This window comes from Mauremys reevesii, linkage group 10 (assembly GCF_016161935.1).
Source record: "Mauremys reevesii isolate NIE-2019 linkage group 10, ASM1616193v1, whole genome shotgun sequence".
NCBI classification, from domain to species: Eukaryota; Metazoa; Chordata; order Testudines; family Geoemydidae; genus Mauremys; species Mauremys reevesii.
The window spans coordinates 62,586,863-62,601,387 of record NC_052632.1 but is presented as its reverse complement, the minus strand read 5'-3'; the positions used below and the strand labels follow the sequence as shown (position 1 = coordinate 62,601,387).

The 14,525-nt window shown below is 39.2% G+C and overlaps 1 protein-coding gene across 1 annotated transcript; it reads right to left on the bottom strand.

The window, feature by feature from the left end:
• Window positions 1–7: 7 nt before the first annotated feature.
• Window positions 8–8,209, bottom strand: NUBP1 (nucleotide binding protein 1). The gene is made up of 5 exons (XM_039492960.1): window positions 8,097–8,209; window positions 7,704–7,736; window positions 5,213–5,284; window positions 1,013–1,096; window positions 8–368 (listed from the first exon to the last, which is right to left on the bottom strand). The coding sequence occupies exons 1-5, from the start codon at window positions 8,131–8,133 to the stop codon at window positions 304–306; spliced, it is 291 nt and encodes a 96-aa protein (XP_039348894.1). The 5' UTR covers window positions 8,134–8,209; the 3' UTR covers window positions 8–303.
• Between the last annotated feature and the right edge of the window lie 6,316 nt (window positions 8,210–14,525).

The window sequence follows — 14,525 nt, the reverse complement described above, 5'->3', positions numbered from 1 at the left end:
TTGGAGATTATTTCACTAATGACATATGCAAGATTTCAGGTATCACAAAATAGTGCATCAGAGGTGAAATCTACATGCAGTAAGTGACTTATTTCTATAAACTTATAATAAAGCTTTGAGACAGCAGATGGACTAGCTGGTGTTCAGATATTATGGTGATTGCACACAATAAGAACAGGTAATTAAAGCAAGGACATTAACTTAAAAGTTATTTATTTGTAATACAGAAAAGGAGTACAAGTCTTTACATTCTTTTTATCAATTCAGGACACAATAGTTGCTTTCTTGTAATTAACTGCACATTTATTCCATTCCTTGGTTAGATAATTTTTCTTGTGAGTGGTGTAGGCCACAATATTCTTGAATCCCTTCAAAGAGGCAAAAACAAGGTAGTAGTGAACTTACTTTTGTTAATCACTGTATGGATCTATTGTTAATCACTGTATGGATCTATTGCCTGCTGTGGGCATAAGTCACAACATTTTATCTATCATATTACCCTAACTTATATTTGGTTTAAAGAATATCTCAACATGCCTCTTAGTATTCATATAGTAAAAGAAAAATGGGTCTTTCTGCATTTTGTACATTTGCTCTTCGAGAAGTGTAAGAGTGACATATTAAAAACTTCATTCACTGGTTAGCTACCAAATTCCATTTAAGAAATGCCTGTTCATAGAAAGTTAGCAAAACTATTTTATTTTGTCAATAAGAGTACATGATGTATTTGCTGGAACTCAATGAAGGTCAAAATAAGCCATAGAAGACCCACTTATTTTAGTTACCTGGAGTTAAATAGCTATCATTTTAACAGAATTTAATTGTTTAAAATATAAGTGGCTGAAGTAATTCTCTGAGACAAATAAAGAGATAACAAATGGTGCAAATTTCATGATTCTTATACTGTACATTCTGCCAAAATTATGCTGTTGATGCCTTCATAGCATATTTTAGAAATTAATTGCTCAGACAAGTAATTCACAGATCAGCCTTTTAAACACGACATACTTACTTTGGATGATATTCCTGTAAGATGAAGTAGCTGGGGACTCAGGTATTTCAGACCAAAAAGATTGGCCTTTATCACAACTTTTCCCTAAAAAATAAAAAAAATAAGCTACAACCCTTGTGATGCAGGAAAACAAAACAAAACAAAAAAAAAAAATTGCCTGAAATTTACCTCCCCAAAATTGCTGTACCAGTCCAGTGAACCAAGGACTTGTGTTCTTCCTGTGTCAGTAACATATAAATAAAGCACGGTAGCTATTTTCTTATAGATAGCTATTAGAACTAAGTAGCAGAACAATGTAGTTTTTCAGATTGAGGTCCTAGGTTTTCCTAGATTTAGAAGTCTATGCACATGCCCTGTCTATACCATCCTTCCATCTACATGGGATGCTGTTCCTTAATTCTGTGAAGAGTAGCACCAAGATGGTCTTGCTTTACACTCGATACAGTGTAGATTAGCGTATATTATCTACTGGTAACTTGGTTCTTTGCATACTAGCTCTTTGCTTTTCGTATAGCTAATTATCCACTGAAAAAATCCAACTAAATTCATACAACTAGCATTTTTTCAGTTGTTATAGAAGTTCTAGTTTTAACTATATCAAAACTTGATGTTACAAGATTTTAGACTTCCTTGTGGTATGGTTTAATCCAGTCTACAATTGCAAAGGAGCGTTTTTTTAAAAAAATGGCACACTCTAAATTAGTCATGTTAATAAGGGTGAAAGGCTGACATGATTACTATTTAAACCTAAGTAGGAAGTTCTCTCATCATTTTACTTATTTCAGACCAAACCATATTATCACAGTTCCACAAACTATATTTACAGGACTTTTCATTCTAAAAGAGTCAGCTATTGAACACTGTGTTCTGTGTTTATCACAGTGAATAAGTCTAACACATAGTTGATATGCCAAAAATAACCCTAAAGTAATGGCAAGCACATTGTTGCTTTTTATTATGTAATTTGCCAACCTTCCCTATTTGAGGATCTAGGGGCACTTTACCCAGGAGAGAAATATTTAAATTTTGGCACATCATCTTTGCTCCTCCAGCTGTTGGAGGAAAGATTTGAGATTCAATCTGTAATAATAATTTTTAAAAAAGGACAAGTAATACAAGACAACTCCAGAAAAGATCATTTTGAGAATGACATTTCTTCAGCTTTGTTTAGTGGTATTTTCCAAACATCATTAATTGAAATCCCGATTAAAACGACCATATATTGTGGGCTTCTGAAGGCTGTGTATGGTAGTTTGCTGGCATACTATCACTAAGTACATTGGAGGTCTACACAATTAAAACATTTGACCTAAGCTTTCACACAAATCATTTCTGCCCATTAAGAGCATTTTAGGTGCATATATAAATCACAAGTACCATTTCTAATACATTTTTCCTCTAGTCGTCTAGTTTAGGTTACTATTCCTCCAAGATATTTATTGTGGTATATACACAATCCTAATTTTAAAACTGTGGGTTAGAATTTAAATTTACAAGAGTGAGGGATTTGACAGCAGACTGTGTGGCCAGCCAAAAGGTATGAATATTCTTTAATTCTGACCTGCAAAAACCTAATTCTTTCCAAGACCTGGGACTCCTGAGCAGAGACTGACGATTATGTCTGATTGTTCAAGCACTCATATTGCTCTGAGGATGTGTTCAGATGGGTAATCGGTTGATGCCAAGGAGCTCACCGGAAACCCATGGACCCACATTCCCAAGACCAGCTGATAATGACCATTCAAACATGCAGACTAATGCACTACCATCCTTCAGTTCTTCTCTGACTGGGTCAGTAACATGTCATCTTGTTCCCTTCCTAGCCCAATCCTCACACTCCATGTTTATCATGACTGGAACATACAATCAGGCATGGGAATGTTTTTAGAAAATGATTAAGGTACACAGTGTAGCTACACCTCATTCCATCATGCTCCCAGTTTGTACTTTCACGAGGTGAAAATGCCAAGGAAGTTCTGAAGCAAAAGCAGTACGTGTAGCTCACTTATGTAATAGGGTTATCAGGAGTTCAACATCTAAAGGAAATGGTTAGTAATGCAGAAACATCTAAATGCTTGTGTAAGCTTTTAGAAGCAAAATAAACAAGAAGGGAGGATGCAGTAGTGCTTGAACACACAGCACTTCAGAAGTTTCCTACATCACAGAAGCTGCAACAGCCCACATCATCGATTCAGAGATGCCAGCCAGTGGCTCCTCTTAATAGGAGCATTTAAGACAGAGTTGTTAGACCTACTTTAAGATCTGTGTTTATCATTCAAATATAGATGTCTAACGTGTAACATCCCGCTGTGTAGCTGAAGCCTCCATTTCAAATTTGCTATTTTTATTCAATGTCCTGGCTCCTTAAAAGAACCTACAAAAGTAGTCCTTGGCCTCAGGAAAGCACCTTTCGTGACTATCTAAGGACAACAGTACATGTATAAAGAGCTTGATGCTGTTTCCACCAACAAAAACAGGATTTTTTCCTGTACTACTCCAAAAAGGATTTTTTTAATGAATGGCTCTACTCAGGAGATCAAGCAAGTTTGTGCCATGATAAGTAAATCCTTCCCCTTCCTTCATGGTCAACACAAAACATATATACATTTGGAGTGTGTATATTAAGACGGAGTTAAAATATTTTTAGATAGTCTTACCTTACATTTTGGGCATACAAAGCCACTCATATTTTTAACACCACCTATGATTGGCAGTTTCACCTTATGACAGAAGTTGATCTCCTTTCAAATGTCCTGAAGTGATATTTCCTATCAAAGGCAAGTGTTACTTTGTCAGTCCACATGTACTGGACTTTTTCCATCTATGGGTTTCCCCTACAAAGCAAGTTTTCCTCGTCCAGAAATCTTTCAAGCAATTGTTACAAGAGTGCTTACTGAATTCTTGCTGACATCTCTTCACATTCTGAGCATGTTTTCCACCATCAGATTAAACATATAACCTATTGTCTGGTTTACTCAGTTAAGGTATCTTCTGTTTTGAGACTGCCCAAAGATTATCAAGCTTTTTAGATCTTTATTCAACCAACTTAGCTTCCAACATCTTTAAATCTGTCCAACAATTCTGGCATGGGATCAACCATCTTTATGCATATCACCTGCATTCATGTCTTATATTCAGTGACAAGTATTATTTAAATAGAACGGATTATGCAAATATTACTTTTGCATCTACTGTTAGTTTACAGAAATACATCAAAAAACTAATCTGGTGAAGGTGTTGAGGAAGATGTGCAGGAACGGGTTTACTCACTCTTTCCAAAGTAAATTCTAACACCACTCCCTAATCCTCACCCTTCTCATGCACATGCCTGACCTCATTTCCTTCTACTCCCTCCTACCACATACCTTGCATTCTGCTCCCTACTCAGTATTCCACTTGTTTCCTGCCACTTGTGCCTCTGGACATTTTCTTGTTGCTCCTACTCCTGTAAAACTGCCTCTTCCTGCACAATTGGCCTCTTCTCCCCTTCCTTCAAATTACCCACCAAGAATGTACCTTTGATTTAGCTAGACTTCTGCCACTAATCTCAGCTCTGGTGCCTGACTCCAAAACAAAAACAACAACAACCCCCTGCCGCCCCCCCCCAAAAGACACATTATACACACCTCACAGAGGTTCTAGTTTCCTTAAAAAATAAAAATTAAAAAAGCTCACCATGATTCTCCCCCATTCCAACATCACTAGTATTGTCCTGCTGTCTAATGTTATCACTCCTTACCTCCCTCCTAACACCACCTGTACGTCAACAGTATTGCAAGGTCCTGAAGGCAAAGGACTCTGAAATCTATAACATGCCATAGAGCTGTATACAAGTTCAACATAGTGTCATTTAAATGAGAAAATTATTTGTTCTCTACGGATCAGCATCCAATAATTTGGTTGTGATGAATGGGTCACACTGGGCATGGGTCCCAAATGGCAAGAAGAAGATTCTGAAGACAATTGGCTGAGTTAAATCATTTCCTTCTGTGGAGAGACATTCCTTTGTGCCTACATGCTATAGTTGATTGACATGGTCATTTCTGTAAAGTTCCTAAGTGTTCCAAAGCAAAGATTTGATTTAACTGGTATTACATTTGTAGCAGTACTTCTCTTACCTGAGGGGTAGTGATTATAACTGCAACATCTATGTATGCGGAACTTAGATATGCACAATAGATAAATGTTCATCTGAAGTACCTGGAGGTGTATCCACAATAAGGTAGTCAATTTCACCCCACTGCACATCACAAAGAAATTGTTTGATCATTCCTAAAATCAAATGCAAGATGAACAACAAATTTGAAATTTAGAAACATACAAGCTAGAAAATAGCACGTGTGCACAGTTTCCTCAATCTCCACTGTAAACTTAAAGGATCCAAAAGCTTGAGTGAGACATTCAGAATTTGATCTGTTATTCAAAATGTCTCAAAGGCACTTTGAGAATCTATGCTAAAAGATTACCCGAAATACGACTGCAGCCACACTCAACCTCAAAGCATGGGTCTATTCCGCAAGGAGAGTATGTAAAATGGTACCGTCTCACTCAAAATACCTGCTCTGTGTCTGACTTCAGCAAATATATATTTTTACTCCTGTTAACAGTACAGAGCCAACACAGATGAGTGAGGTGGATTCTATTACTTCCCATGTATTGGAATTATTTAGCAAGTTCCATTCAGTTGTAAAACTCCATCTATGGCAAGCGATAAAAGATATCACTGAAGCCATAATTTTGCCTGCAGAAGTTTCATTACTGGTAGTGATGCCATAAAATAAAGAATTCAGTTTTACTCTCAGATCCCATCATTTGCAAGGCTGGTACTTAGAAGTCACCAGCTTTTCAGTTGATCATTTTAAATATAGAAGGTTTTGGATACAACAATCCTGGACTCTCACAATATCAGTACAGAATCACTGTTCAGAAAGATCTGCACCTTAAGTTATACTTCCAACAGAGCATTCTACTCAAATTTGTCTATATTTTAACTTATGCACTGTCAAACTTGAATCGAGTTTTATCAATCAAAAGTTAGGTACAGCAGAAAATGTAAGCAGAAAGCATGGGATGTGAGACCGAAAGGGCTAAAACATAGTAATTTGAAATCTACAATAACATGGAGATCACACGTTAAGTTCTGAAAAAAGTATAAGCAGTTTTACTACATAAGTTCATCAGCAAAACTGGCTCAAAAGAATATTGTCTATTGCCATAATCAAATGGTCTGCTTCCTTTCAGTTTTCTTTTATGCACAAAAGGATATTAAAACAAACAGTATACATTTAAAAGGTTGAATTATTAACCAAATAAGACAGTTTTGCCACCTATATTCATTAAAAAAAAAAAAAAACCTGAACATCAGGTAACTTGAAAATTATGATGTTGACTACTGAGATTTATTTCAGATATGCAATCAATTTAGGAATCTTTTTTAAAATGTGATCAATATCAATGCCTGTTTAGAAAGTTCATTAGACCTGTGTTAACACTGGGCAGTAAACTATAGATATATGCCCAAGTGTGAAAAAGTATAAAATATACATTTTAATCAGTAGTATGCATGCAATAATATTTTATCAAATATAGACTCCTTAGTTTCCATTGAGCCAATCTTAACCAAGTTGTTCTGATTATGTTAGAGAGCTCAGTTCAATATAAGAACCATCCTATAGTGGAAGGAAATGCTCAGAATAACTGCTTTTCAACAAATCAAGTTTTATATGGAAAAAAGGAAGCACTGTCTACATTGCAATAGTTTATGCTCCCCGATGCAACAATCAACAACAATGAAAATACTTGAGCTACAGACCATTTGGGGTGGGGGGGGGTTCCTTTCCAGATAACAGCATCATCAGTACCACTGAGCAAGAACCCCACAGACATGACACTTAAGTTTTCTTCAGCATACTAGAAAAGAGGAAGCATACTATTAAAATAGCCCAGAAAGAAATTTACTTGACAAAATAACATCCTTACCAGTTCTTAAATGGAGCAAACAGTTTAAGAAAATGGATGTTGGAGGAAAAGTAAGGATACTTCATTTTTTCAATCAGTCAAAGGCTGCATGATTTCTGTACAACAGTTTGACTGCATTTACATTTTAAAGAGCCTTTTACAAACTAATAATGCCAATTAGTGCAATAATCTTCACAGATTCACTATTGAGAAGGCATGTGGATAAATTATTTCCCTTTCTCAGATTCAGAAAAGTATTTCTGTGGTGGCATGTAAAAAAGTTTGAACAAAATCTGAAATAGTTCCATGCATTTTGTTAAGAACATCACTTATGTTATCCCTTGGGATTTAATTATCTGCAGTTTTATAATAATTGAAAGTGAAGTATTGTGCAAAAATGCATGAGAACCAGAAATAATGAAACCAACTAGTCTATTTTCACTGCCCAAACCAAAATAAGTGCAAAAGGAAACAGTTGAAAAAGCGAAACTTTACTTTGTTTTAAAATATTCAGTTATAATAACCCACTGTGATGCTAGTAACAGAAGGAATTTTTGTTAAGCTCTGACTTTTAACCTGTAGTGCGTCTTTAAGAAGCAGGATGTCCGTATATGGAAAAGACTGAGTGGTGGGGAGAAAATAGTTCTAGTTTCTATCTGGAATAGGCCCCGTAAAATGTATTCTTTAAAATAAATAAATAAATAAATAAATAAAAACTACCTCACTAACTTACCACCGGAGACCATCCAGAACCACTCCAGTGAACCTGAGGATAAAAGCAATGTTTTAAAAACCCACATATGCAGTATATACACAAAGCATGTAAAATATAAGCTACACTGTAATGCTACATTTCAAATCAGATGCCAAAAAATGTGTTAACTGTATTGAAAGAGTCAAATGTCCATATCAGAAACTGCAAAAAGGCAGAGTTCCTGAATTAGTCAGCAAACAGTGAATTCTGTCAATGTTGCTCAAATGGCCATTGCAGCAAACATGCTGCCTAACAGTTTGCAATACAGCCCTCATACCCTTGCTGCAGAAAAGTTAACCCTGAAGGACAGAAATATTTGAAGGAAGGGAAGAGTCTGAGGCTGTTAACCCCTGCCTGTAAGTATAGGGATACCTGCTAAACATTTGCTATGTAGAGAAGGTTTTGTCATAAAATACAACAAAACCAGAAAGGGCACTGGCAACCAACTCCAGAGAAACACAAGTATATACAAATTGCTCTCAGAACCAATGCTTCCTTATACCAATGGCATTACTTTCCTAATAATATGTCAGCCTGATCATAGATAAATGTCTTAGAGGCTGCTAATTGCTTGGCAAAGGCGGGTCAAATCTCTTTCTAATACAAACAGTACATTACCTATAAGCAATGTTTACAAGTAAAGTCCCCATTCAGAATGTTAAGTGTCTTTCTCCTATGCCAATTAGCTAGTCTTTAAGGAAACAAAGGCGAACCTTGCTAACACTAATGGTGTCTAAGTGATTAGTATCAAAACACAGTGTGCTTATACGTCTCAAAAAAATAAAAAAAAAGAGCTATAATAAGGTTGCATATCACTAAAAATTCAGAATTTTGTACAAAGTGATGATTCTGCAGTATTATTGTCTTCACAAGCAATAAAGTTCATTTTATCCTGGCATTAACTGTTTACTTGAAGCATGCAACTCATTTGTACAAGCTAGCCAAGCTGTACTGAATTTGGAGGGGCTCAGCTTGCTTTTTATCATGTAAGCATTTCCACGTATTTTAAACAAGCCCTAAATATACAAACAGTCAAGGAGAGCTCCCAGTAAATAACCTATTAGGCCACTTGAGACAATTTATTCTTACTGTTTTTAAAACAATAACAATCATACCTCTTCTCCCTCTATACCCATTATTTTAGGGATTGATGGTCCACAAATATCTATGTCCAGCAGAGCAACCTAAGAAAAAAAGTTGGAAATAAATCTGCACGGAGTTGTTTACATAATATGAAATAGAAGCAAACACTAAAATGAGTTTAAATTTGGAGTGTAGCCTAGATTAGTAATGGGAAATGAAGCATTCTGACAGATCACTGGCTTGAAGACATGACTGCCTTTACTAAATTCATTTTTGGGAGCAGGCCCAGTTCTAATGGGCAGTCATTCACCATTTCCATGGAAGTTAATTGGTATCTTCCTTCGTAGATACAGCAGGAATTGCTTAAACATGGAAACTGAATTGTCCCCTCATGCTCACGCACATCCATGCTACAAGAACAAGGCCCAGCTGCATATTTTCCATGGTTAGAGGGCATCCCATTGTAACAGTTTTATTGCTAGCATGCTTAGAAATTGTGTAAAGAAACACGTTTTCCTATCCACCACATTGGCAATAAAACCCATTGTAATATAGGTGCTTAACTGTGTAGCATGGACAGACCCCTTGGGATGGTCTGTGCAGGTCAGGATCGGCACAAATCAGTCAATGCAATCCTGGGGAACTTTACTTCAGGCTCAGACATTTTTAACAAAGGCTAAATTGTCTTAAAGTTACTTGAGAGATTAGGAGTTTATTAATTACTCTTCAACCAGCAGTATTTGAATCTGAGATCTTAAACACCTCAGTTTTTACAATCCATTGTGAGGTACAACATTTTAAACAGTCTTAAGCATATGTGCAACTCTCAGCAATTAGGCATTTGTGTACCATTCTGAGCAGCAGGGGGAATTGCTTGAAAATAAATTGCTTTTGTAGGAGTCCTTTCTGTGAATTTAACATGTAGCAAAGCTTCTGAAATGCAATTTGAACTCATCTGTGCTACATTCTCCACCACACTCAGAGCAAAAAAGGTTATTCTATTACAGTCTAAAATAATGCATGTACACAGAGGGCTGAAAGCCCTTTTGGTAGACATTACAAAGGTATCAGATTTTTTGTTACTTTGAGAAAAATCAGATGACCTCTAACACTGTATCAGTAAAGTACAATATACGGAAACAGTCGACCACCACACAAAACCCTCTAACTCTTAACGGTGATCAGCATCCTGAATAATAAATTTTGAATTTTGCACCAAGAAAGCCTGACTTCAAGCATCTAGTTTAAGTAGCAATCAGCTTGTCCATTCTACTAACACTGACTTACCCTATTCAGGTTATAGGATAGGGTACGATATTATGTCTAAAACATGAGCATGCATTTTCAAGCATGGCAGAAGCACAGAAATATACCATTTCTCAGGAGCTGGTCAGTTGAGTTCTTAATAGATTGATTATACTGTTGTACTTTTGCAAAGTTGTGACACACACACCAAAACAAAGAGGATTACTATTTAGTTTGGGAAGATACAAAACTGTACAAACAATTTTACAGGTTTTAAAGGGCATTTATATGGTACCCATCATAATCTAGAGCAGTGGTGGGCAACTTGCGGCCCGCGGGGTGTACGGGGCCCGTCAGGGTAATCCGCTGGTGGGCTGCCACACACTTTGTTTACATTTGATTGGCTTCCTGCAGCTCCCAGTGGCTGCAGACAGTTCACCATTCCCAGCCACTGGGAGCTGCAGGAAGTGGGCGTGGGCTGCAGGGTTGCCCACCACGCATCTAGAGACATGTTCAGCACGCTCAGATACAAAGACAAGCATTCCTCTATCTAGCTAATTTCTCACAGCCCCATAATTTAAAGGATTACATGACAACAACCTCGAAGCAGATGAAATTATAGCAAAAAATAGAATTGACAGCTATTAAAAAGCCTGGGCTCTAGCGACAAGGAGAAAGACCAGCAGGGCCATGGCCAGCGACTAGGCCAGGCAAAAGCTGCTGCATGTTGGGCCGCCACTCGCAGGAGTCAGTGCCCAGCCTGGGCAGCTCCTCCGGTATGACTGTACTGCCCTCTGCCCACTGGGGGTGGCACCAGGCTCACTGGCAGCTGTCCCTGGTCACACTAGTGTGTGCAAGTGGCTCACACATTCCCGGGAAGGAGACCCTTCCAGGCAGCAGTGTGTGTCACCAAGATGGGAGGGGTTGCAAGCACCTTGAAGTACAGGATTAGAATAAAAAAGACTGATAAATTGGAGAATTGGTCTGAAATCAACAAGATGAAATTCAAAAAAAAAGACAAGTGCAAAATACTTAGATAAAAAAATCAAATGCACAAATACAAAATGGGGAATCACTGGCAAGGCAGTAGTACTGCTGCACAGCATCTGGAATAGCATGTCACAAAGTGAGCAATAATAGAATGCAGTTGTGAAAAAGATTAATATTCTGAGGTGCATTTAACAGTTTGTAGGTAATTGTCCCACTATACTTGGCGCTGTGTCCAGTTCTTGGTGCCACACTTTAGGAAAGATGCGGACAAAATGGAGAGCGTCCAGAGGAGAGCCACAAAAGTGATAAGAGGTTTAGAAAACCTGACCTCTGAGGAAAGGTTAAAAAAACTGGGCATGTTTAGTCTTGAGAAAAGACGACTGAGGGGGACTGTAAAACAGTGTTCCAATATGTTAAGGCTGTTAAATAAAGGACGGTGATCAGTTGTTCTCCATGTCCACAGAAAGGAGGACAAGAAGGAATGGGCTTAATCTCCAGCAAAGGAGATTAATGTCAGATTAGAAAAAACTTTCTAACTCTAAAGGTAGATAAACTCTGGGCGAGGCTTCCCCATCCTTTGAATTCTTTAAGAACAGGTTAGACAAGCACCTGTCAGGGGTGGTCTAGATATACTTGGTCTTACCTCAGCACAGGGGGCTGTATTATAGGACTTCTAAAGGTCCCTTCCAGCCCTACATTTCTATGATATTAATATAACTTGAGTGCAACAGTGAAAGGAGTGCAGATTTATTTTATTTTGGGATATTTAGAAGCTTAGCAACTGTATTAAAAAGGACTGTGAAACAATTGCTTCCATTAGAAATACCTGAAATACACATCTCTGTAATAGCAACACATGATACTAGCAGGTAAAATATCCAGGTCTTTAAAAAACCCTCTAATGCCACTTAGGGTATGTCTACACTACCAGATTAGTTTGATTTAACTTAATTCGAATTTGTGGAATCGACCTTACAAAGTCGAATTTGTGTGTCCACACTAAGGACACTAATTCGACTTTGTGAGTCCACACTAACGGGGCAAGTGTCGACATTGGAAGCAGTGCACTGTGGGAAGCTATCCCCCAGTTCCCGCAGCCCATTTGAATTCTGGGATTTCCCCACAATGCATGCTGGGGGGGGGGAAAATGCGTCAAGGGTGGTCTTGGGTAACTGTCATCATTCAACGTGCTTTCGGACGTCTCAAGGGGAGATGGAGGAGCTTACTGACTCACTCAGATCTCAGCGAAACCAATATCCCCATTGTTATTGCAGCTTGCTGTGTGCTCCACAATCTCTGTGAGAGCAAGGGGGAGACCTTTATGGCGGGATGGGAGGTTGAGGCAAATCGCCTGGCTGCTGATTACGCTCAGCCAGACAGCCGTGCAATTAGAAGAGCCCAGCGGGAAGTGCTGTGCATCCGGGAGGCTTTGAAAGCTAGGTTCCTCAGGGAGCAGGGTAACCTGTGACTGTTCAGTTTCTTTACAGAGAAGCTGAACCTGCCCCTGCTTCAGTTACTGTTGACTTTCTTCTGCGGTTACATACCCCGTTCACCACGTTTCCCCCCTTCCAACACACGTTTAAAAATAAAGTTAATGGAACATTGTTAATTAACAAAGTTTTCTTTATTAATGAATTTGCGTTAAACGGTTGAAACAGGGACGCAGACTGTGGTGGGTAGGGTGTGCAGTGATGTTAACACCGCTTCTACACTCGAGGAATGATAGGCTTCTGCTCCTAGAGCAGTCTGCAGTGCCAGACTGGTTGTTTTAACGAAGCCTGCCATCCCTCCTTTTCGGGACTCTGTGTGCGGGGGCTACGTGACCTTGTGGCGGGGGAGGACGGTTACAGATTCCCCTGCTGCGTGGCTCTGTGGTCCGGGACAAGGACTGCTGCATAAGTTCTGTAACCGCCCTCCCATGCCACAAAGTCATGTACCCCCCACCCACACAGAACATGGAAAACACCTCCCAGACCGACCAGGGTGCCTACTGACTGCACTGTGTGTGTGACCTGCTGTTGATCCTGCCCCCGTGTCTGTACCCTGGTAAAGGTGACTGTCCTATGCAATTAACAACCCCCTTTCCCCCCCCCCCTTCACAGACAGTCTTCTGTAGAAAAACTTGGCAGAAATAGTAATTAACAGCAAACTACTTTCAATAATCAACTACACAGTTAGGGGATGAAACTGGGATTGGGGCTTCAGTGAGTCAGGAAGGGAAGGACTTCTCAACATTTAGGGAATGAGAGCCTTCTTGTATTTGTGCACTCTGCAGGGGTACAGTGACATTTTCACAGCCCCTGTCGCCCCTCCTTCTTGTTACTTTGGGTGAGGGGGGTTTGGGACTTTGTGGCGGGGGAGGGCGGTTGCAGATACAGTGCAGGGGTGCTCTGTCCTCCTGCCTGCGGTCCTGCAGAACATCCACAAGGCGCCGGAGCATGTCAAATTTTCCCTGGGCATTTCCTGTGTGGCTGGTCAGAACATCCAAGCTCGGACTGCTGTCCAGAGCATCAGAGTGGTGCACTGTGGGATAGCTCCCGGAGCTACTAAGGTCGATTTCCGTCCACACATAGCCTAATTCGACATAGCCATGTCGAATTTAGCGCTACTCCCCTCGTCGGGGAGGAGTACAGAATTCGAACTAAAGAGCCCTCTAGGTCGAACTAATTAGCTTCCTGGTGTGCACGGATACACGGTTAAGTCGAATTAACACGGCTAAATTCGACATAAACTCCTAGTGTAGACCAGGCCTTAGTTTCCAAGCATTATTCTTCCATATGTCTTAAGTGTTAGGAGAAAAAGCCACGAGCTGCAGAGGCATAATGATCTCTCACTCAAATATTATATCTTACCTTTCATCAGCCTTAGGGCAAACCACATAGGCAAAGGTATCAGGGGGTAGCTGTGTTAGTCTGTATCCACAAAAACAACAAGGAGTCTGGTGGCACCTTAAAAACTAACAGATTTATTTGGGCAGAAGAAGTGGGGTTTTTTCACCCATGAAAGCTTATGCCCAAATAAATCTGTTAGCCTTTAAGGTGCCACCAGAGTTCTCGTTGTTTACATAGGCAAAATCACCTTGACATATAGGACATACAGCCCTCTGCCAACCAAAAAAAAAAAAAAAAAGACCACACCACACTGTACAAACAGGAGACATACCAGACAAGGACACAGAGCAAACTCCAACACTTACAAAATGCCAAGGTCTCATCCCAAAGTCCTGGCAGAGCAATCTGCTTTGTGTTCTTGTGACATCAGAGGGAGGAAGACCTAAGCTGACTGCTCAACCGTTTGAATCTGCAGTCCCTGGGAGACTAGGTATCCTCTCTCACTTTTAATTTTCATCTAACTGAAACTCAATCGAGTGGTCTTTCAGATTTACAGAGCATCATTGTACACTGTGAAGAAGACAGCTGAATTAAAGATAGAATAAAAAAATACTTGCAAAATACAGTTTGTCTGCTGAATTGTACTGAGGAA

What these genes read in the sequence shown, in the direction of transcription:
- NUBP1 (XM_039492960.1), bottom strand. Translation starts at nt 8,133, where the DNA reads ATGACAAAACCTTCTCTACATAGCAAATGTTTAGCAG. An exon ending in ACATAGCAAATGTTTAGCAG is followed by an intron (nt 7,737 to 8,096) that starts GTATCCCTATAC and finishes TTTTATCCTCAG; the next exon opens with GTTCACTGGAGTGGTTCTGG. An exon ending in TTACAGGAATATCATCCAAA is followed by an intron (nt 369 to 1,012) that starts GTAAGTATGTCG and finishes GCCTCTTTGAAG; the next exon opens with GGATTCAAGAATATTGTGGC.